Genomic DNA, 24,444 nt, shown 5'->3' on the forward strand with positions numbered 1-24,444 from the left:
GTCAAAGATAGAAACCGTAGACACACGTGGCTTATGCAATACCGTTTTTTCTGTTCCTGATCTGTCCCTCTTCATTTTGTGAAGCTGGAAGGTTCATGTGTTTATTCCAGAGCTTCTTAAGTTGAAGATACTGTGTACTTATAGATCATAAATGTTTAATTGAAAAGTTATTAGCTTTTAGCCTTGTAACTTACTAAGGCTTGGAGTAGAAAGGTACTGCAGGATAGCACCAGGAGTCTAATGACAAAGTCATCCCAGCATAATTACTGCATATCCTTCCCATGGACAGGATCACTTCTGCCTATGCTGCCCCCGTAAGCAAACTAGAAGAAAGTACGTCCTCTGAGATGCAACCCTACCAAGGTATGTATCTTGGCAAGCTCAGCACAGGCTAGATTTCAGCCCCTACTCATCCCCCACCCTCAACTGGGTACCTTTGTGTATCGTACAAACTGTACAACTTTACATGGTGGTCCTGCCTTTATATATAGATTTTTAAAATACAAATCAGGGATAAAACATTGCCAGAAGTCTTATTCAAAATAATATCATTTAATACTTTCACCTATGAGAGATAATGAATGCTGAAATATAGCCTAGATTATAGCAGATTAGATAAAAATACTTCATCCTCCTATTTTTAGAAAAATGATGTGGCATTGGCAAACCAAATGGAAAAAGTGAATATGCAGATCTGAGATTACCTGAAAACGGTTAGTTCCTTGTAAAGATTCATATAATCTTTACGTTTATTAAATAATTGCTACTATGACACACATCTGCAACAAATATGAAAATAGGGAACATTATACTAGCTTGAACAGTTTATCTGTTGGTCACATTGGTAAATGACTCAAATATTAAAAGTATAGAAATGCTTTATAATAAACAATGCCCAATCAGTACATTCAACAAAAATAGATAATAGTCTCTGTTTCTTAAAATAGACTCACTTGTTCATTGTTCTGAATAATTTAGCTCTAAAAAGAAGAGCCAGAAAGAAGTCAGGACTAATTATGGAAAGGACTTTGTAGCCAACCATGTAGGTCCTTGACAACTACCATGTGGTATTATGACATGAGATAAGAATGGTCGAAAGATATCAACTTTCTGGAAATCAACTCAAAAGCTGAATGGAACTAGCAGTTTTGGATTTTACAGTAGAGAATGGAATTCCTTTTATATTGAAAACAAAATCATGGACTTTGCTCATAGTAATTTTTCTCAAAGATTTAGGCACTTTGCAGGAGGCTGCTGCCAATACAGTAAAACTAGTATGAAAAAGTAATTTTACAGTGTAAATATTAAACACAAATCCTCTGATTACATTCAATAAAGAGATGTCTTACATATATAAACATTTTCATTCTGACAAATACACATTAGCATCATCTTGCTGGAAGTGCAGTTGGACAGTACCACTATACTTTGATTATGGGACTCCTCCGAGGATGGTCTAGAGCAGGGGAGGCAAAGTCCTGAGCCAGGGAGTAAGCATTTTAGGCTTTGCAGGCAACATATGGCTTCTGTCACATATTCTTCTTCTCTGTTTGTTTAAAAAATGCTTTTACAATGTAAAAACAATTTTTACCTTGTAGGCTATACAACTGCGGACTGTATTTGGCCCATGGGCTATAGTTTGCCAACCCCTGGTCTAGAGTCCTTTGATATAACACATTTTGATCATTTTCTCTTAGGCACAGATGATCTCAGAATGAATATTTATAGGGAACCATATTTATATGTTTAAAGATTTATTTAGTAAATATGTCTTGCTGCAATCTGAAGAGTTAAGTCTACAAACTGAGTTTGAAAGTGTTGATCTGCGGATCTGACCAGAAAAGTTTCAGAAGCTTATGAAAATTTTGTGACTATTTAAGTTACCAATGAGTAAATTTATTTATTTATTTTAGAGACAGGGTCTCACTCTGTTGCCCAGGCTGGAGTGATGCGATCATAGCTCACTGCAGCCTCAAACTCATGGGCTCAAGTGATCCTCCTGTCTCAGACTCCCAAATAGCTAGGACTGCAGGCATATGCCATTACACCTGGCTAATTTTTTTACTTTCTGTAGAGATGGGGGCAGGGGAGGAGTGTCTTGCTATGTCGCCCAAGCTGGTCTTGAATTCCTGGCCTTGAGGGATTCTCCCACCTTGGCCTCCCAATGTGCTGAGATTATAGGCATGAACCACCACACCTGGCCCACCAATGACTAAATTTAGTTCAAGTATCAACACTGTGCTCTTTAAAGCAATGAGGCAGTCTTGTTAATAAGAGTGGAAAAGGAACTGTAAGCAGAGCACAGTGTGACGTGTGGTTGGTGGTAAAATATTGACAAATTTGTAACTAAACAAAGTGAGGGAATTTTAGGCCACTTGCAGGCCTGTAATTTAATTTCTTGATTTGGGTTTTAGGGTTTTCTAGTATGAAATATTCTTGTGATCAACATTTTCTACACTAGTTGCCAATCAAAACAGGTAGTAATTTGCAGATGCAGTGATAGATTAAGATCTTGAGAAACAACATTAGAAATTTAAAGTGCATTGAAATGGGTGGTCAGTACTGCTTAGCTTTTACTCCAAATGGCTGAATGTGTACCAACAACAGCAGAAATTCTGTAGCTGACAATACTACTTAAATTCTTTAGTGACTTCTCTTCTTAGCAGCACTGATTGCCTATCAGAGAAAGGACTATGCCTTGGTGAAGCTTGTTATCCCTTACAATTTCCACTTTTCTTTTACCAATGTCAAGGTTTCATACCCAAGGCAAAAGTTTATAGTCCAAAGTCAGAGTCTTCAGTTTGCACTTCAAGTGAAGCAGTACCCATATCTGGGTATATGAAGCTGACTGGGATGGCAATTTTGGAGAAATGGTTAAGTCCAGTGGCATGTTCACAAGGACCTCAGCGACAATAGCAACTCTCCCTATGTAGCAATTATGTAGTTAGACATTGAAAAAAAAGGGAGTGTTTCCTTATTCTTAAAGGAAGTGCAACAGTTTAAAAAAAGCACTGAAATTTTCCAGTTGGATGGATCATGATGACATGATTCCTTTTTTTTTTCATTTTACAGGTCCTTCCATAAAGATGTTTAACTACTTTTAAGCAAATTTTAGTTATTTTCAAACAGTTAGAGCATAGTAAATAAGCTATAATTTTAGACACTGAAAGACAAGACAAAGTGATCAAACTAATTATATCATAGCATTGATATGACGCAAAATGTAAGACAGAGGTAGATCTGCAAATAGCCACACAGTTGTGAATTCCAATTATAACTGGTTCTCTTTGAAACATCAGTTTTACATAAATGCTTATCCAGCAGCACATCATAAACCACAGGTTCAAAAGAATTTCATGTCATGTAAACATGGAGTTGGTAGGTAAAACTGTCAAATTTAGCAACAAATTGTTTTCAAGAGCAAAGTAATATGGAACTCACAAGACTCATAAGAAAACCTTAAACTAAATTATTAGACACTTTCAGGGGCATTGGCTAAATTCAGAATTGGCTGGCATTATAATAGAACTTAATTTTTATAAGCATTTAAAGATTTTCATATATTGTATACCTGAAGTTTTTGGTCTCTTAACTTTATTTGACTTACATATCTCTTTTCCTTATTATAAGAAAAACCCTCTTAGGGTAAGGAAAGCCCAAATTAACTGTCCTAGAATTCTGCATTATGGGTAAACCATAATATTTGATTTAATTCTGTCAAACCAAATACCACCATTTGGGTTCTCATTTGTAGATTATTAAAAAACGAATGTTTCTCCTGTTAATCATCAATGTATATAATATCATAAAGATAAAAAAGATCATGTCAGGTGGTGGGGATGTTTCACAAAAGCCCCAAGGTGGTGAGGGGGCTGGTACAGTGACCAGATCAACAACCAGCTTTCACCTAGTTTTCCTTTAGAAAGAAAAAAAAGTCAAATTGCTATCAGTTTTCCAGACTGAGAATAATGACAAAAGAGGGATATTCAAATGTATAAGCAAATTGCTTCTTTCACATACTCACAAAGTAGTATTTTCTAAAATATAATTTGCTATAGGGCTCACAGATGAGCACCTTTCATATCAGGTGATATGCAAACAAACCATTATTTGCACAGCAGGAAATAGGCTTTTTGTACACTCTAGTTAACATGAAGTTTTCCAAGAAAAACGGAATGTGGGTAGGAATCCAACCCTGTAATGTCCACCCAGAATCCTAGAAGGAAAAAATAAAGCTATTGAAATAAAGATTTAGCAATATCCTATAGGTCACCAGTGATTTCCATACAGTGTGTCACAGATAGAAGTCTTGAGTGTGTTACTTAGTTGCTAAAAAGAAAGCCATGCCTGAGGCACAGCTGACTTGGAAAATCAAAGAGCCTGGCTTTCCTCTCAGCTTTCTGTTTCAACACATCTAAAATGTTCCATGCCGAGCTTTCATGCTGTCTGTTCTCACAACAGAAACAAGGGTCTGTGAAGCATTTGCCACAGTCTTACAGGTCACCCTGGGGTGCAAATGACTCTCCAGTGAGGTGCTCAACAACCTTATTCAACAGGTGACCACTGGTGGTGGTAGCTGAATGCTTATTCAGCAAATTGCTCTAAATGGCCACGCTATCAGGGTATGCTCCTGTACCTTTAATCTGACTTCAACACTGTAGAACCTCAGTCTTACAATATTTAGCAGCATTGTCATGAATGATGTGCCTTTGTTCCTATACTGTATATAGATTCTTTATGCAGAAGTATATCTGACTGAACAGTACAAAAAGATAATAGTATGAAACAAATGAATTAAAAAATGTACAATGGTTGCTAGCCCAGGTAGCTGCAGGTGAAATGTAGCCAGAAGTCAGAATCTTGGGGCAAAAGAAAGAATAGTCTTATAGGCTGTGTGCTGGAACTGTTTTATGCCTACCTAAGGCAGAACCAGGTTCTCTTAGATTAATGCTTTGGCAAAGTGTTTTTCTTGGTGGAGGATCATAAAAGTAGGTGAAAGGATCAGCCTAATGGCATATTGGCACACTAAGGGAAAGAAAATAGTACTTTGACTAAAACTAAGGCCAGCAGGTGCAGAAAAACAACAAAATATTTTTTGGTTTTAAATTTGTACAAAGGCTACTTACTGAATACTGGAAAAATGACAGAAATGTTTACCACCTTTGCATAAGGAAAAAATGATTTTCCTTTTGAAGCTGTAGTTCAGTATTTAATCTTGAGTAATGTCGCCATGTAGTAAAAACAATCTGCCTTTTACAATTTATAAAGCAGAAAAAAGTTATAAAAATGCTAAATAGTACAGCACTACAAATATGGTAATAAATGAGCAAAGGAGTCAAATCAGGTTTTTATGTCAGGCAGGTGTTATGTTTGTGAAAAGTGATTTAATCTGTTATGTATTCAAATGCAAAATAGAATTAGCTGTCTTAAGATGAGATTTTACTGCCATTTCTTAGCACCTTAATTTTTGTGGTTCTGGAAGTTACAAGTTAGTTACAGCTATTCTCAACCCTTATATCTAGTTCCTTCAGAAAAAAAAAAAAATGAAGGGGCAAGTATTAATAAGCTTTATGCAAATAGGATACTGATCCTTGTAGCTGTAGTTAATCTGACATACTACCCTGGGCATAACCGTAGCCTCTTTGAGAACTGGAAAATACTGCATTAAAAAATCAGAGTATAATGACATTCTCTGATAACTTCAAATAAGTTATGCTAGAAGGATGGAATATGGGTAGTCTAGACTACCAATCATGTTTGTCTAGCTATAAAAAAGGTGACAAAATAAAGATCTACAAAGATCAAAGGAAACAGAGCAACCACCTTTAGCTGGCTGAAGGTTCAGCATTCTATAGGTGTCCTCATGGAGCTTCAGAAAGGTTACAGGATGACCTTGTAGGTTACAGATCACTCTGACTGGCTGTGGCCATACACGGATATCCCATATCCCAGAGACCACCATAAATCCTGGCATATGACAAGTATAGGACCCAGTGGCAGGTCTGAGCTTGCTGGATGGACACTCTGACTAGCATTGGGTCAGACAGTGAAGAACTACACAGAATCTCATAGCTAGCTTTGTTTTTACCTTGGAAAACCATCTATGAGGTTAATATGAAAACAATATAAATCAAAGCTGACACAGCTAAGTGCTGGCTCACAGCTCACCATCCTGATACAGGGTTTTGCCACTCCCTAGCTGACCATTTTTATTATTTAATCAAATATTAAGAAAGGTATAATTCACATGCAACCCTTGTTAAAAAAGAGAAAAAGGTTAATTTCCTACAACCAGCACAAACGGTTAACCTGTTAAGAAAAGCCCAATTTTTTCAGCATTTGAGTATATACATGTATATCATATCTGTTTCTTTATAAACATCTTAGGGTGAGAGGAGGAAGAGGAGGAGGAGGACAAATGAAATAAAGCCATGAGCTAAATACCCAACAGGCCCCATTCCTCATTCTCTATGTGGCTGGCAGCATTAGTCAGAATGTCCTTCCTCTGCTGTGATGGTCATGATATATTTAAGGATTTCCTTATTTATACTGCCAGGCCAGTGGCAGGTGTTTTTTTTGTTTTCTTGGTGGAATAATTCATCAGTGCTTCCTGAGAGGCTCAAACAGGATCACTGGCCAGATTCCGAAGAGAAACTGTTTGGAAATAAGTTAGGACAAAATGAAAGAAGGTAAAAGTATTCCATGTTATGTTATCCCTGAAAAAGAATGACAGAGAATCCAGGGGGCTGTGACTATTGTCCTGGTATTAGTAGCCTGAGCACAGCATATTCCTTCTAGACTTGTACCAGATCTCAGAAAGTATTTTTATTTAATTTCTTTAAATGTATTAAACTGCTACTTTGTCAAGGATGGAGGTGGGCATATAAATCATTTCTGTTCCTTAAAACAACTCTGCAATGTAGCTACATTAACAACTCCATTTTACTGTGGAAGAAACCAGGGCTTAAAGAGAAGAGACTTGTCCAAGAACATGCAGTAGTAAATGGAAGACTTTAGATTCAATGCCTCCTGTTGCAAAGTCTGTGGTCACTCCATTACTTCTCCACAGCCCCCTTTCTTCTTCTTTCACCTCTATCTTATCCTCCTGATACCGCCCCCAGCACACAGATACACACAGGACCTAGGAAGTGGACTTACCTTCACTTTTGGCCTGTATTTCAGATAAAGTGTTCTTGTATATAAACTGAAAGAAAAGTGGGAGGGGAAAGCGCTTCAGAATAATTTTTAATTCATGCAAACTGGCTTAGTGACAAATTTAACCATAGTGCCTCTGTACAGACAAAGAAAAAACAACATAAGTATACCCTATATTCATTCATCAACCATTTTTTTGAGTACCAACTTGATGCAAAATACTTGGCAAGCTGCTAAGTGAATCATCACCTCATAGACTGTGACCTCAAGATGTTTGTAGTTTACTAGTGAGTATTCTGCTAATGCTTGAGATAATTCATATCACAATTAGCTTTTCCATTTTTGAAGATATATGGCAGTAAGGATTAGAGTTAGAATATTTTAAAAATGGGTATATCAGCTCTACAAGGATTAAATACAGGTAGTATGAGATACAGGTAGTATGAGATAACCAGCAAGAAAACCAAGTTTCCCTCATAGGATCCTTTACAGTCAGTCACCTCTGGAGGTGAAATCAAATTCTAAAATCAGTGCATATAGCAAAATATAGTTGAATTTATCCCAGAAAAATTCACTAAACTGTCCACATCATACAGCATACATACTTTCATGTATAGTACACTATTTAAATGTATTTGAATAGTAATATACAGTATATCGTGCATACATATGCAAAACATAATTTTATAGTACAGGTTGAGCATCCCTAATCTGAAATCCAGAATCTGAAACTTTTTCAGTGTTGACATGATGCCCAAAATGGAAAATTCCACATCTGACCTCATGTAACGGGTTGTAGTCAAAATACTTATTGAAGGGCTAGAGCAGTGTGCATTCATGATAGAATGAGATGATGTCAATTTATAAAATCAGAGACACTTCTTTGATTTATAAACCATTGTTAGTGAGGCAGATGACTCTGAAGGAAACATTTTAAAAAGCCATCCAGCAGAATGCCTCCTTGTCCCTAGGGACTCAATTCCTGGTCCCTCAACTTCTTCTGATGTTATCACCTAAAAAAAAAAATACAGTGTACAATAACCTTTTAATCAAAACACAGCATTGTAGGTGGAGAAAGCCTACCATTGTTTGTTTTTGCTGCTGTTTAACAGGTGATACAGGTATTCTGGTGGTGCTACTGTGCTGCTTAGATATCCTGTACACATTATTTTTTCACTGCATTAATGGTATGTCATATTTTTTACTGTTAAATACTTATGTGTGAATAAGTATAAGAAAATGATTGCTTATTGGTAGCATGTAAATTCAGAATCAGGGATGACGGTGATGTCAAACAATCACAGATTATCCACATGGGTGGCAAGATAGTGACACCTTTGCTTTCTGATGGTTCAATGTACACAGATTTTGTTTCATGCACAAAATTATTAAAAATATTGTATAAAATTACCTCTAGGCTATGTGGATAAGGTGCATATAAAACATAAATGAACTTCGTGTTTAGATTTGGGTCCCATCCCCAAGATATCACATTATATATGTGCAAATATTCCAGACCCCCCCAAAAAAATCTGAAATCTGAAACACTTCTGGTCCCAAGCGTTTCGGATAAGGGATACTCAACCTGTATTTTAAACAAGAGAAAGAAAAGGTGAAAAATCATGAGAGGTAAATTTGTGTAATTCAATGTGGCTATAATGCCACTTTACTGTATCCAAAATGAACTGTAAGAGGAGCATCAAACATTATTTTATTAAGAATAGTCCACTGTCTTAAAATACAATCTTACTTTAACAGTTTTTCAGATGTTAATCTCTAAAATAAAGTTGTGACCTTTTTCTTTCTCTTCAGGAAAGAGTCATGAACTGGGGCAGAGATGCCTAGGATTCAATCCTTGCTGTTACCTCTACCACTCCCAACTGTTTAAGTACCTACAATGTGGGGAGAGGCATTGGACCAAGACACATTTCATTCTTAAATTATTCTGAGTAGATGGGTATTATTAATCCTGTTTTGCATATAAGAAATGGTCTCAGTAAGGTCAAACATTTCATTCAAGGTACCAATTGAATTCAGGTTCTGTTTAACTGTTAGCCAATACACTGTATTCTACTTAACTAGCCAGTAACCCTGGGCAAGTCACTTCTCTCTGGGCCCTCACTTCCTTCACCGTCAAATGAAGAAGTTATGTTACATAATTTCTAAGGTCTCACGGGAGTCTGTCCCTGGGCTCAAATTCAGCTGATAACACTAATTGGCCATGTGATCATGCGTGAAGTGCTTGACTTCTTTGAGCTTGTTTTTCCTCAAGCATAAAATAATACTTGCCTCACAGGACTGTAATGAAGACTATGAGCTTAAAATTCAAACTTTTTATTATGGGAAATTTCAAACATAAACAGAAGTATCCATTACATAAAGTTGTTAAAAATATTGTTTTATCTTTTTATATTTGCAGCATCAATAGTAATGTTTTCTTTTACATTTCTGATGCTGGTTATTTATGCTTTTCCTCTTTTCTTTTAGTCATACCAGATTTACCAGTTATTAAGTTACTGTATCTCAGTTCCAAATCTACCCTTTTTAAATAACAGCTTTTATTTTGAGGTATAATTGATATACAAAAAATTGCACATACTTAATGTACATGATTTGATGAGTTTGGACTTATGCATTCGCTCATGAAACCATCACCACAGTCAAGGTAATAAACATATCCATCACTTCCAAAAGTTTCCTCATGCCCCGCTCTTATTTTTCTGGTACACTTGAGATCTACTAACAAAATTTTTAAGGGCATAATACAGTATTGTCATCTGTAGGCACTAGGCTATACAGCAGATCTCTAAAACTTATTCATCTTGATAACTGAAATTTTGTATTAATTGAACAATTCATTTCCCCCATTTAGATAATTCAGGTTGCATGAAAAGTTAATCTCCAGATACATGAGATGCAAATGTTATTATGGGAGATATTTTTAAAATTTCACTTGAGTAAATTTTCACATTTGTTCAAAGGAAAATTTTCTTTCCCTTTCTACAAATATTTCAGCTTTCTCAATTCCTGAGAAGCATTTGAGGTTAAACACAGCCTGATCCACTGGTAAAGAGATCAGTATGTATACATTCATTCATTAAATCATTTAACAATATATACTGAGTGCTTACTATGTGCCAGGAATTGTTCTAAGCATTTAGGAGGGTAGCAGTGAAAAAGATAAAGTCCCTGCTCTCAAGGAACTTACAGTATAGTTGGGGGAGGTAAACAAGTAAATAAATACATAACTGGTTATAAATATTTTGAAGAAAAATAAGGCCTGGTAAGGGGAGAGAGAGTGATATGGAGATATTAGTTGGATGGGGTGATCAGTGAGAGGTCTCAGTCTGATTTTACTATAAATGGCTGACTTCCCACAGACTTTTTAATAGGGGAAGAGAAAGGAGGGAGGATAGAAGTAGCAACCAATTTATTTTAGGGGAAGGAGACTGATGAAGCTAGGTACTTCAGGCACTTGAGCTTTCATAGTTCCCTATGTAGGGAATCGGCCTGCTGTTTTTTTTTTTTTTTCTTCTAAATTTGTTCTTTACAAACAGAGATATGCTGATCAACAAGAAACTGGAAATGTTTATATCCTACCTGCACTAAAAAAGGAGATGAATGATCGACTTAGAATATAATATAGATCATGGTTCAGAGGTCAATTAGTAACTGCCTTACCTTAAGGATGACAAAACTGAGTTTCAGTTTTCTGAAACTGGTGAGGGACTTGCTTAAAGTTACTCAGTGGTAGACAAAGCTGGAACATAAGTTCCTGATTCTGTGTCTAACATTTTATATTTATACTGTTCTATTTGAAGAGAAAACAAAAAACAAAACAAAAAAACCCACAGAAAACTGCAATACTAGGCTAAAAAGTCTCTATTTCCTACCTGAAAAGGATGTGAAGGTAAGAACCAAGGCCAGTTAAAATATGCCACCATGCATGAAATTGTGTGGTAATACCTATGATAGGCGGCAACTTCTTTCGAAAGTTCCTGTGTGGAGAAGGGGAAAAAATCACCACGTTAAATTTTTAAAATGTTTAGCAACTAATGCTGACAGCCTTAGAGCATTTTGAAATATTTAATATCATTCTCAAATATGGAAATTATTTAATTTCCTTGAGTCTCCTTAGTCTGACATTTCGTTTTCCAAAGTGTATTTTGAGGAATAATATTCCTGGTAGAAGTTCCATTAAGAAATGACTCTAGTCAAATAATTGTGGGAAACATTATATAATTTATTGCCCTTTTGGAGATTTTTTAATGCATATTAACACATTAAAGGCTCTGAAAAGTCCGACCATAAAGAGTTATCTTTAGTTTTTCAGGTAACCTACTAATCCATGGAACCCCCTTTTCAGGTAATACTTATGAACACTTATTGGAACAAGTGTTTTCTGTAACACACTTTGTGAAACAATAGTCTAGTTAGCTATCCACTCAAGAAACTGGAGACATGTTTTTCCTATGTCCTACAGTCATCATCTTAGTCCAGCAACATACATTCTATAAAGTCCTTTTATATCTATTATTTCACTTCATAGTCAGGGATTCTTTGAGGAGGTGATTATTAGCTTTGCTTTACAGATTAGGAACCTAAAATTAAAAAAAATTGAGTTGCCCAAGTCACTCAACTAGTGGCTCAGCTGGGTCTCAAATTCTGGATCTTTTGATTAAATGTATACCATAGTAACATTTATTAGAGGAGAAAAACCAATGTGAAACACCAAATTATTTTTCTAGATAATCCACATATTTTTGAGACAATTACTTCCTATAAGAGCCTACTTTTTTTTTTTTTGAGACAGAATCTCACTTTGTTGCCCGGGCTAGAGTGAGTGCCATGGCGTCAGCCTAGCTCACAGCAACCTCAAACTCCTGGGCTTAAGCGATCCTACTGCCTCAGCCTCCCGAGTAGCTGGGACTACAGGCATGCGCCACCATGCCTGGCTAATTTTTTCTATACATATTTTTAGTTGTCCAGATAATTTATTTCTATTTTTTTTAGTAGAGACGGGGTCTCGCTCAGGCTGGTCTCGAACTCCTGACCTCGAGCGATCCACCCGTCTCGGCCTCCCAGAGTGCTAGGATTACAGGAGTGAGCCACCGCGCCTGGCCAAGAGCCTACTTTTATTTATGGTAGGATTTTCCAAAGCCTTTAATCTGTTAATATGCATTAAAAATCTCCAGGAGGGCAATAAACTATATAATGTTTCCCATACTTATTTGAATACAGAATCATTTCTTCATGGACATTCTGCTAGGAATACTATTCCTCAAAATATACTTTGGAAAACAGTATGGCAAGGGATGATGAACAGTGTAAAAGCTCCAATGGGGGGTTCTGCTGGGTATTCCTTGATTCATAACCACTCACCTAGATCTTAGTTTTATAAGCACGGTGTATTACTTATTTACAATTAAAGTCTACATTAACTTATTTAACTTTTTACTATGGAGAATTTCAAATATGTATAAAAGTAGACAAAATAATAATGTATGCATTACCCAACTTCAACAATTATTAATTTATGGTCAATCTGTGTCACCTAAACCCTCATCCACTTCTCCTTCTCATGTTATTTTGAAGAAATCCCAGATATTGTATCATTTTAATCTCTAAATATTTTAGTATGTATCTCTAAAAGATGAAAACCTCCTTAAAACATAACCACGAATACCACTTAACTCCTAGAAATATCAACAATAATCCCTTAATATCATTACATTTTCAATTACTGATCAACAGTCCAAATTTCTCTTATTTTTTTTTTACAGTTGGTTTGAAATCAGGATTCAAAAGGGCCAACACATTGTATTTGGTTGATATATCTCTTAAGTCTCTAATCTATATGTTCTTGCTCCCTCTTTTCTTCCCCTCTGCCATTTATTAGCTGAAGGGACCAGATCACTTATCCTGTAGATTTCCTACAGTATGAATTTTGCTGATTGTCTCCCTGTGGTTTTGTTCAACATATTCCTCTGTCCTCAGTTTTGATTATGCAAAATCGTTAGGTCACAGAATTTTGAGCTGGAAGGACCCCCTAGTTTAATCTATTTAACATGCTCATTTTATAGATATTGAGGCCCAGAAAGATAGTGTCTTAGTAACAGACTAGAATCCTGAGACCTAGTCTAAGATTCAAACTCCTGTCAATACATAATTGCTATTAAAAGGAACACTTATCTTTTTAAGAAAATAACATTAGGCATATGAAAAAGTGCAAATTTTACATGTATTTTATGTGCTTATTACAAATCATTCTTATTTATTCAATGAAGCAGATCAGGCAGGTTTCAAAGATGTAGTCAACATTTGAATAACTGGAATGCTTCCCTGAAAATATTTCTCAAGGAATGAAAATATACCTTACCTCAGTGAATCACAAAAGATGTTATCTATATTCCATAAGAAAAATCCTAATAAAAATATACCCAAGGATGTATAACCCAGTCCTCTAAGCCATGGATAAACCCTGTGGGGAAAAAAAAAGAAAAGCAAAATAAAATTTTCTCAACTCATGTCATGATCAGAGATTAAAGTCATCCCTTTCTTTCTTCTTTCTTCTCTCTCTCTCTTTCTTTTTTTAGGAATGGGGTCTCACTTTGTTGCCTGGGCTGCTGGAGTACAGTGGCTGTTCGCAGTGTAATCATACAGCACACTACATCCTTGCATTTCTGGTGCTCAAGTGATCCTCCCAAGTAGCTGGGACTACAGGTGGGTACTACTGCGCCCAGCTAAAAGTCATCACTTTCATGAGAAGGAAAGGTTTTTGTTACTATTAAAAGCAAACCTGGGCTGGGAGCGGTGGCTCACACCTGTAATCCTAGCACTCTGGGAGGCCGAGGCGGGTGGATTGTTTGAGCTCAGGAGTTCAAGATCAGCCTGAGCAAGAGCGAGACCCTGTCTCTACTAAAAATAGAAAGAAATTATCTGGCCAACTAAAAAAATATATATAGAAAAAATTAGCCGGGCATGGTGGTGCATGCCTGTAGTCCCAGGTACTCGGGAGGCCCAGGCAGAAGGATTGCTTGAGCCCAGGAGTTTGAAGTTGCTTTGAGCTAGGCTGATGCCACGGCACTCACTCTAGCCTGGGCAACAAAGCGAGACTCTGTCTCAAAAAAAAAAAAAAAAAATCAAACCTGGGTAGGGTCTGGGGAAGGGGAGGCAGTGCCATGTCCCGCTGTGAAGGTGGCAAGAAAAAGCCCCTAATACAGCCCAAGAAGAGGCCAAGGAGATGGACGAGAAAGATAAAGCGTTTAAGCAGAAACAAAAAGAGGAGCAGAAGAAACTTGAGGAACTAAAAGCGAAGGCCATGGGGAAGAGCCCCCCCCCCCCACAGGTGGAATTAAGAAATCTGGCAAAAAGTAAGCTGTTCCTTGTGCCTGAGGTGATGGTGACCCTTGATTCCTATTTAAACATCTATATTCCCTGCCACAACATCTTTTGCCACCTATAGCTAAAATGAAGTGTTGTCTTGGAGTCTATTGTACATTTAAGAATAAACTTTTGTAAGAAAAGAAAAATAACAACAGCAAACCTATCTATTAAACTCTCTAATACATTTGCCTACTTATATTTAGCCACTTAAAGGTACTGGGAGAGAATGGGCCACCAAGACTGCCAAGTATATCAGGAAGGTAATCTGAAAGTGCCCAACAGCTTTTTCAGTTCCATAGAAGGGGGGGGGATGGTAAGTTAGAATTAACACGATTGAGTCACATGCTCCATCTCAGGCACTGTAGTTTAAACACACACACACATTCATTCATTAAATCACTTAATAATATATACTGAGTACTTACTGTGTGCCAGGCATTGTTCTAAGCATTTGGGAAGGTAGCAGGGAATAATATAAAGTCCTTGTTCTCAAAAAACTTACAGTATAGTTGGGGGAGGTAAACAAGTAAATACATAACTGGTTATATATACCTTGAAGAAAAATAAGGCCTAGAAAGGGGTGAGAGAGTGACATGGAGGTATTATGTGGACAGGGTGTGTGTGCACACACACACAAAATCTTCAAATAAACCCTGTGAGGCAAATATTATTATTTTTACTTCACTGATGAGAAAAATTGAAGCTTGGTGAGTTACCAAAAATAACAACAGCAACTTATATATTTTTTATAGCTTCAATGAGGTATAACTAACTTACCTTAAACTGCATTTATTTATTTACTTATTTTGTAGAGACAGGGTCTTGCTCTGTCGCCCAGGCTGGAGTGCAGTGGCATGATTACAGCTCACTGCAGCCTCAAACTCCTGTGCTTCAAGTGATCCTCCTGCCTCACCCTCCTGAGTAGCTGGGACTATAGGTACATACAACCATGCCCAGCTAATTTTTCTTATTTTTTTGTAGAGAAGGGGTGTCGCTATGTTGACCAGGCTGATCTCAAACTCCCAGCCTCAAGCTATCCTCCCACCTCGGCCTCCCAGAGTGCGGGGATTACAGGCATGAGCCACTGCACCCAGCCAAACTGCATATATTTAAATTGTAGATCTCATGAATACATCTGTATACACGTATTAAACCACCGCCACAATCAAGATAATAAATATATCTATCACCTCCAAAAGGTTAGTTAATATTTTTTTAGAATGTTACATAAGTAGGATCATACAATATATATCCTTTATTGTATGGCTTCTTTCACTTGGTGTAATTATTTTGCGATTCATCCATGTTGCTTCCTTTTATTGCTGAGTAGTACTCCATTGTATGGATATAGCACATTTTGTTTATCTGTCCAAATGCTGGTGGACATTTGTATTGTTTCCAGTTTTTGACTATTACAAATAAAGTAGCTATGAACATTCATAACTAACACTTTGCATGGACATATACTTTCATTTCTCTTAGATAAATAGCTAGAAGAGGAATGACTGGGTTCTATGGCCAGTAAATATTTAACTTTTTGAAGATACTGCTAAACTATTTTCCTAAGTGACAGTACCATTTTACATTCCTACCAGCTGTATATGAGTGTTCCAAATGTTCCTTATCCTCATCAACACTGGTATGTCAGTCCTTTTTTATTTTAGCTGTTCTGGTAGATGTGTAGTGGTATCTCACTGCGGCTTAATTTGGATTTCCCTAATGACTGTTATTCAGCATATTTTCATGTGCTTACTATCCATATATCTTCTTTGATACAGTATTGTTTGCCACCTTATTGAGTTGTAAGAGTTCTTTATATATTCTATATGTAAATCCTTCGTTGGATGTATATTTTGCAAATATTTTCTCCAAGTCTGTGACTTGCCTTTCATTTTCTGAATGCTATCTTTTGAAGGAAAAATTTTTTTGTGTGTGACAAGTGTCTCACTCTGTCGTCCTGGGTAGACTGAAGTGAGTGGTGTCATTTAGCTCACTGCAAACTCAAACTCCTGGGCTCAAAGGATCCTCCTGCCTCAGCCTCCTGAAGAGCTGGGACTACAGGCACACACCACAATGCCCCGCTAATTTTTCTATTTTGAGTAGAGACGGTCGGTGTCTCTCTCTTGCTCAGGCTGGTCTTGAACTCCTGGAGCTCAAGCAATCCTCCCACCTTGGCCTCCCAGAGTGCTAGGATTACAGATGTGAGCCACCATGCCTGGCAGAAGAACAAAAGTTTTTAATATTGATGAAGTTCAATTTATCTATTTTTTTCTTTATAGTGTGTGCTTTTTGTGTCCTAATTAATAAATCTTTGCCTAGCCAGAGGCCACAAAGACTTCTCCTATATTTTATTCTAGAAGTTTTATAATTTTAGCTTTTACATTTAGAGATATGACTAACTTCTATTAAATTTTTATAATGGTATGAGGTTGAAGTTCGATTTTTTCCATAAGAACATTCAGTTGTTCCAGAACAATTTGTTGAAAAGATTATCTTTTTCCCACTGAATTACCTTGGCACATTTATTGAAAATCAGGACAGTATCAGTGTATGGGTCTATTTTTGGATGTTCTATTGATCTGTATTTCATCCTTACCACTAATACAACATTGTCTTGATTAGTATAGCATAGGGTAAATCAAGTAGTGTAAGTCTTTTAACTTTGTCCTTTTCTTTTTCAAAACAGTTTTTTTATTTTTTGTCTACTATAGATTTTTTGTATCCCCATGTTAATGTCAGAATCAGTTTCTCAATTTTTATCAACAAGGCTGCAGAGATTTTGATTGCGATTGTATTGAACCTACAAATCAGTTTGGAAGAATTGACATCTTAACAATATTGAGTTTTCTAATCCATAAAATGGTATATATCTCCATTTATTTAGGTCTTCAATTTATCTTAGCAAAAATTAGGTGTTATAGTTTTAACGGTACAATTTATATATATATATTTGTTAAATTTGGTCCTTAAACATTTTGGGTTTTTTTTTTTGATGTTATTATAAATTGTACTTTAAAATTTTTTTCTAATTGTTCACTGCTAGTACATAGAAATAAGATTTTTTTAATACTGAATAGAATCTTGTGACTCTGCTAAATTTCATTGTTTCTAGCTTTTTTGTACATGTTCTGTGAAATTTTCTGTACATGATCATATTATCTGCAAATACCATGTTTGACAGGACTTTTAACAGTATAATGTTGAATAGAAATGGTGAGTGTGACAGTATATGTCCTAGTTTTACTCTTGATTTTAAAGGGAATTTTAAAAATATATCATGATTAAGTGCATTATATGCTATAGAGTTCATAGGTTAAGAAAGTTCCTATCTATTACTAGTTTGTAAAGGTTTTTGGTTTTATTTTGTCTTTTTTAAGGTCATAAATAGGTGTTGAATTTTACAGAATGCTTTCTCTAAATCTTGGTATCATCATGTAGTTTTTCTACTTTATTTTTAAATATGGTAGATAGCAATAATAGATATTTTCAAATATTTTGTTATTTAACTACAAGTATTTGCATATAAATGAACATAAAAGTGATTAATTTAAAAATCATCAGCAAAGCACAAACATGGCAATGTATGGACAGGGCATTATTACCACTGCTTGATGAAGGTTCTCAAGAGAAGATAAGCTTAAAAGAGTCATAATCTGGCTTCAACTTTTCAGAGAGTTTATCACAGTCCCCATTTGGGGAGGGCAAGAATGAGTCTCAGGAAACATAGGGCTCAACACAGTGAAGGCATCTGATAGTGTGGGCCAGGTGCTGAAATATGACAGGAATATGATCAGTAGGAGTGGGGTGCTGTGTATTTTCTGCTTCTAAACTTACCATGGCCAATCTTCAGCTCTCAGGAGGAGTTCAAAACAAAATTCTTCTGTGGGGTGAAATGAATGTCTTTGATTATCCAGGTAGCAAGGCACGAAGAAGAGAGCAAGAACATCAGCACATGGTCCATGCAAGCTAAGTTCTGATAAGATTCTGAGGACTTACTACCCGTATATTAATAGGTGCAAGAGTATGTAATACAGAAGGCCCTCAACATATCTCTGTCTGTAGTCATATTGCTTCATTGTGGACTGGCTGCCTATCTAGTGTACAGCTGTCATCCCTTCCCTTCACCTTGGGAACAGCCTTCACCTCTCTCTTGTATAGGATCTCCTATCTTGTACACATGCGTTCTTCCTTTTTGTATTACTCTCCCATTTAGGTGAAATACCATTCAACAGGTTCCTAAGCAATAGTTTATGGGATATAAGGTTTGTTTTTTTGAGAAATTGAATGTATGAAAATATATTTTTCTCCATACTTTATTGATAGTTTGGCTGACTATAGAATTGTAGGTTAGAAATAATTTTTCTTTAGAAATTTGAAGACATTGATCTACTGACTGCTTGTTTCTGATGTTACTTTGGTAAGTCCAGAGCCATTCTGATTTCTGATGCATTGTATGTATAACTGACTCCCAACTCTATAAACATGTGGAGTCCTTCCTTGTTCTAGAATTCTGAAACCGGCATGGGTTTATGCCCATCCATTGTGCTAGGTATCCAGTGGGCTCTTTCAATCTAGTAACTCATATTGTTCAATAACAGAATATTTTTTTGAACTATTTTGGTGATTTCCTCCCTTCCATTTTCTCTGTCCCCTGCCCCCTTTTTAATGTTGGTTCTTCTATTCTGGCTCAACATTATCTATTCAGTAATATTCCTATTGAGTCTGTTTTGTTTTCCATTTCTTTCTCTTTTTTGTCATATACTCAGAGTGGCTTCTTTAACTGTATGTTTTATTTTATTTATTGATTGATTGATTGAGACAGAGTCATGCTCTGTTGCTCAGGCTGGAGTGCAGTGGCAGGATCACGGCTCAATGTAACCTCAAACTCTGGGCTCAAGTGATCATCCTGCCCCAGCCTCCTGAGTAGCTGGGACTACACGCACATGTCACCTTACCTGGCTAATTTTTAAATTGTTTTTGTAGAGACAAGGTCATGTCTTTTCTCAATTCTAGAAAATTCTTTTTTTTCTTTTTCATTTTATTTTTATTAAGCACTATGTAACATACTGCATGCTACATAATACATTGTATAACCTTCTAGCAGGAGTAGATGGCCATTACTGAGTTATTTTTTCATCAATCAGGAAAATGCTGCTTTAATCAATGTTCTCCAAACCCTTTGACACACAGTAACAATTAACTCCAGAGATGCACCTCTTTCCATCAAACTCCAATGATATACAAAATGGGCAACCCTTTTTCCTCGCCACCGTTAGTGAACATGTGGATGTACTCAGTAGCCACTCCGGGGATGACCAAGCATGTGCCCATGACGGCAAGTCCAAGGAGAATCTCAAACCACATCTGGCACGGTTACCTAGGCCAAAATTCTGCTTCTTGAAAATTCTCACCTATTACTTCTTTTAATATTTCTGCTTTCCCTATTTTTGCTATTCTCTCCTTTTGGAACTACAGTTAGACATGTGTTATATCTCTGTGATGTTTTCTGACTTATTTATTTAAGCATATCTTCCAAATTCCTTCATTTTCTCTTTATTTAGGCTTATCTTCCAAATTCATTCATTTTCTCTTCATCTGTGTCAACCTACTTTTGACTTATCCATTGTATTTTTTATTTCAATGATTTTTTTTTTTTTGAGACCATGTCTCGCCTTGTTTCCCAGGCTAGACTACAGTGGCATCATCATAGCTCACTGAAACCTCAAACTCCTGGGCTCAAATGGTCCTCCTGCCTTAGCTTCCTCCAGCAGCTGGAACTACAGGCATATACCACCATACTCTGCTAATTTTTAAATTTTTTATAGAGATGAGGTCTCATTGTGTTGCTCAGTCTGGTCTCAAACTCCTGGGCTCAAGTGATCCTCCCACCTCGGCCTCCCAAAGAGCTAGGCTTTCAGGTGTGAGCCACCGTGCCTGGCCCTATTTTAATGATTTTATTTTTAATGTCAGAAGTTCCTTGATTCTCTTTCATATATCTTGACTTTCATTTTTGATAGTCTCATGTTCCTTGGTCTCATTTTCACTTTCTTTCATTTCATTAAACATTTTCTAAATAGTTACTTTGCATTTCAGCAACTGATTTGAAGGGGTTATTTCTGCTGTTTTCTGTTTCTCCTGACTTTTGCTTATGGTGGCCTTTTTTCTTCCTTCGGTTTGGAATTATTAATTATGTGCACATGTTTGATCTCCATCTGCAGAAACCCTGAGGGGCCCACATTAAGGGTACATTTCTTTACAAATACTCAGGGGAGTTATTTTTCCTACCTAAAACTGAGGCTGAAAGATAAGGCAACTTGTCAACTGCTTTTACTGGAGGGCAAATTTTTTTCTAGACCAGCCCACAGTATACCTCTTTGATGGTCCTGGTTCATTTTGTGTATGTGTGTGTGGTGATGGGGAAACAAAAAATAAAATGGCAGAGTTAAGCCCTAATATATTAATAATTACATTAATGTAATGCTCTAAACATACCAATTAAAAGATACTAGAAGAGAGGATTAAAAAACATGACTCAACTATTAATATATGATGTCAAAAGGAAACACATTTCACATATAACAATATAAGCAGACCGAAAGTAAAAGGATGGAAAAAGATATATCATGCAAACATTAATCAAAAGACACCTATGTCTTTGATGCCATCAGGACTTGGCGAAAAACAAAAAGAAAAAAAGAAAAAAAAAGAAACCTGTGTAAACATGGTTGTATTAATCAGATAAATTAGACTTCAGAGCAAAGAAAATTACCAGAGACAGAGAAGGACATAACATAATGACAAAAGGGTCAATCTACCAAGAAGCCATAGCAATACTAAATGTTTATGCACCTAAGAATAGAGCTACAAAATATGTGAAACAAAAACTAATAGACTATAGGAGAAATACAGACAAATCCAAAATTGTGTTTGGAGACTTTGACAATCCTTTCTCAACAATTGGCAGAACAACTAGACAGAAAATCAACAAGTGAACAGAAGAACTGAAAACACCATTGTGCATTAAATAGCTAACTCACCAGGCACAAACTGCTTATTCCAAATAAAGGACTTGTCCTTGACTAACTCCAGGGAGATAACTTCTGAGTCCTTCCAAAGTCTTGCACAATAAGAGTGTCCTTGTATACCTGACACTTTGAGCCATTCCAGATAGTTTATGCTAATATGATTTATATTGAACACCTAGTTTTTTTGGCCGTACTATATCAGTTTGATCTCTAGGTAATAAAGGGGTGGGGAACCTGCAGCCTTGGTGCCACATGTAGCCTTCTGGATCCTTGAGTGCAGCCTTCTGACTGAATCCAAATTTTACAGAACAAATCCTTTTAATAAAGGAGGTTATTATAACATCTTTGCTGAGTTTTGTGATTTCTTCTAGCGAATCAATGAACCTGAGAGTGGTCTTGGGGAACACTGATACACCCATCAACCAAGAAGATCTAACTGACATTTATAGAAGATTTCACTCAACAATAGCAGAATACATATGCTTTTCAAGCAAACATGGAACATACGCTACGATCTACTTGGCATAAGTATCCTTGGTATATTAGCCTGATCCATAATACAAACCTCAATAAATTTAAAAGAAATGAAATCATAGAGTGTGTTCTCTGCCCACAATGGAATCAAACTAGGAATCAAGAAGAATGATAACATGAAAATCTCCAAATACTTGAATGCTAAACAACATACTTCTAAATAATCCATGGGACAAAGAGGAAGTCTCAAGGGAAATTAAAAAAAAATGAGGTGAATGAAGATAAAACTCTAACATATGAACAGTTGTGGGACACAGCTAAAGTGGTGCTGATAGGAAAATTTACAGCACTAAATGCTCATTAGGAAGGAGGAAAAGTCTGAAATCAGTAATCTAAGCTTCCACCTCAAAAACCTTGAAAAAGAAATGCAAAATAAACCCACAGCAAACAAAAAGAAGAAAATAATAAAGAGCAGAAATCAATGAAACTGAAAAATGAAAAACAGAGAAAACTGATTAAACAAGTTCAATTCAGGGAAATAAAGCAAAAAGGAAATAAAAACATGTACCAAAAAACAAACAAACAAACAAAAACCCAAAAAACCTTCCTAGAACTGATTTCAGCAAGGTGGAAGAATAAAAGACAAAGAAAATCAATTGTATTTCTATATAATAACAATGAACATGTTGAGACCAAAATTTAAAAGTACAATACCATTTACAATTGCTTAAAAAAAAGTTAAAACTACAAAATGCTGATGAAAGAAATCAAAGAAGACTTTCATAAATCGAGACATATTGTGTCCACAGATTGGAAGTCTCAACATAGTAAAGATGTAAACTCTCCGGCAAATTGAGATACATGTTTAACACAATTCCTATCAAAGTCCCAACAATATTTTAAATTTAGATGATATCATTTTAAAACTTATAAGGAAAGGCAAAGGAACCTGAATACCTAAAGCAATTTTGAAAAAGATGAATGAAGTCTTAGGAGGAATCAGTCTCCATGACTGTGTGGTATTGGTGGACAGACATATCAATCAGTGGAACAGAACAGAGATCCTAGAAACAGACCCACAGAAATATACCCAAATAATTTTTGACAAAGGTGTAAAAGCAGTTCAATGGAGAAAGGATAGTCTTTTTAACCAGTGGTCCTGGAACAGATGGACATCCATAGATAAAAAATGGAACTGAAACCTCACCCTAAGCCTTACACCCTATATAAAATTAACTCAGAATAAATCATGGATTTATTTTGTGTAAATATAAATGTAAAACTATACAATCTTTAAAAAAAAATCTTTGGCATCTACAGCAAGGTACAGAGTTCTCAGACTTGACACCAAAATCATGATCCATAAAGAGAAAATTGTAAAACTGATCTCATTGAAATTAAAAATGTTTGCTCATTGAAAGAGAGAATGAAAAGACAAGGTATAGATTGGGAGGAAAATATTTACAAACCACATATTTGACAAATATTATCTCTTGTTGTAAAAAAAGAGAAAATGGGCAAAGACATGAACAGAAATTTCACCAAAAAGGATATACATATGGCAAATAAACACATGAAGATATGTTCAACATCATTAGCCATCAGGAAAATGCAAATTAAAAGAATGAGATTATTAGTACACATCTATCAGAATGGCTAAAATAAAAAATAGTAATAACACCAAAGGCTGGTGAAGATGCAGAGAAATTGAATCACTCATACATTGCTGGTGGGAATATAAAAATGGAAGAGCCACTCTAGAAAACAGTTCAGCAGTTTTGAGAAAAACTAAATATATAATTACCATACAATCTAGCAATTCCACTCTGGGCATTTATTCCAGAGATGTGAAAACTTATGTTCATACAAACACCTATATGCAAACGTTCATAGCAGCTTTATTCATGATTGCTAAAAACTGGAAACAATCCAGATGTTACTCAACAGGTGAATGGTTAAACTGTGGTATATCTATATATACATTGAAAGGAATGAAGTATTGAAACACTCAACAACTTGGATTAATCTTCAGAGTTATGCTGAGTTCAAAAAGCCAATCCCAAATATTATACTATTAATATATGAGTCTATTTCTATAACAGTCTTGAAATGACAAAATTTTAGAAATGGAGAACAGATAAATGATTGCCAGGGGTTAAGTGATGGGGAGTGGAGAGTAGGGTGAGATAGGAGGGAAATAGATGTGGTTATAAAAGGGCAACACAGGGATACTTGTGATGATGGAAATGTTTTGTACCTTGACTGTATCAATGTCATATCCTGATTGTGACATTGTACTATGGTTTTATAAGACATCACCATTTGAAGAAATTGGTAAGGGGTACATGGGATCTCTTACAAGGATCTCTTATTTCTTAAAAATGTATGCATTTCTATAGTTATA

General features: G+C 36.0%; 1 protein-coding gene and 1 pseudogene across 3 annotated transcripts in view; both read right to left on the minus strand.

The window, feature by feature from the left end:
• Nucleotides 1-6,081: 6,081 nt before the first annotated feature.
• Nucleotides 6,082-24,444, minus strand: part of ACER3 (alkaline ceramidase 3) — a 127,177-nt gene continuing 108,814 nt past the window's right edge. For both annotated transcript variants that reach the window (XM_045557301.1, XM_045557302.1), the window contains exons 8-11: nucleotides 13,535-13,636; nucleotides 11,049-11,153; nucleotides 7,159-7,204; nucleotides 6,082-6,654 (exon numbers count right to left, since the gene is read on the minus strand). In XM_045557301.1, the coding sequence (XP_045413257.1) occupies nucleotides 6,601-6,654; nucleotides 7,159-7,204; nucleotides 11,049-11,153; nucleotides 13,535-13,636 (307 nt within the window). In that variant the 3' untranslated portion in view covers nucleotides 6,082-6,600. The remainder of the gene's footprint in view (nucleotides 6,655-7,158; nucleotides 7,205-11,048; nucleotides 11,154-13,534; nucleotides 13,637-24,444) is intronic.
• LOC123642312 lies at nucleotides 19,562-20,234 on the minus strand (annotated as a pseudogene). Its single transcript, XR_006736434.1, has one exon. The product of XR_006736434.1 is annotated as an NADH dehydrogenase [ubiquinone] 1 alpha subcomplex subunit 1-like (transcript).

Source organism: Lemur catta, chromosome 7 (assembly GCF_020740605.2).
Source record: "Lemur catta isolate mLemCat1 chromosome 7, mLemCat1.pri, whole genome shotgun sequence".
Lineage (NCBI taxonomy): Eukaryota > Metazoa > Chordata > Mammalia > Primates > Lemuridae > Lemur > Lemur catta.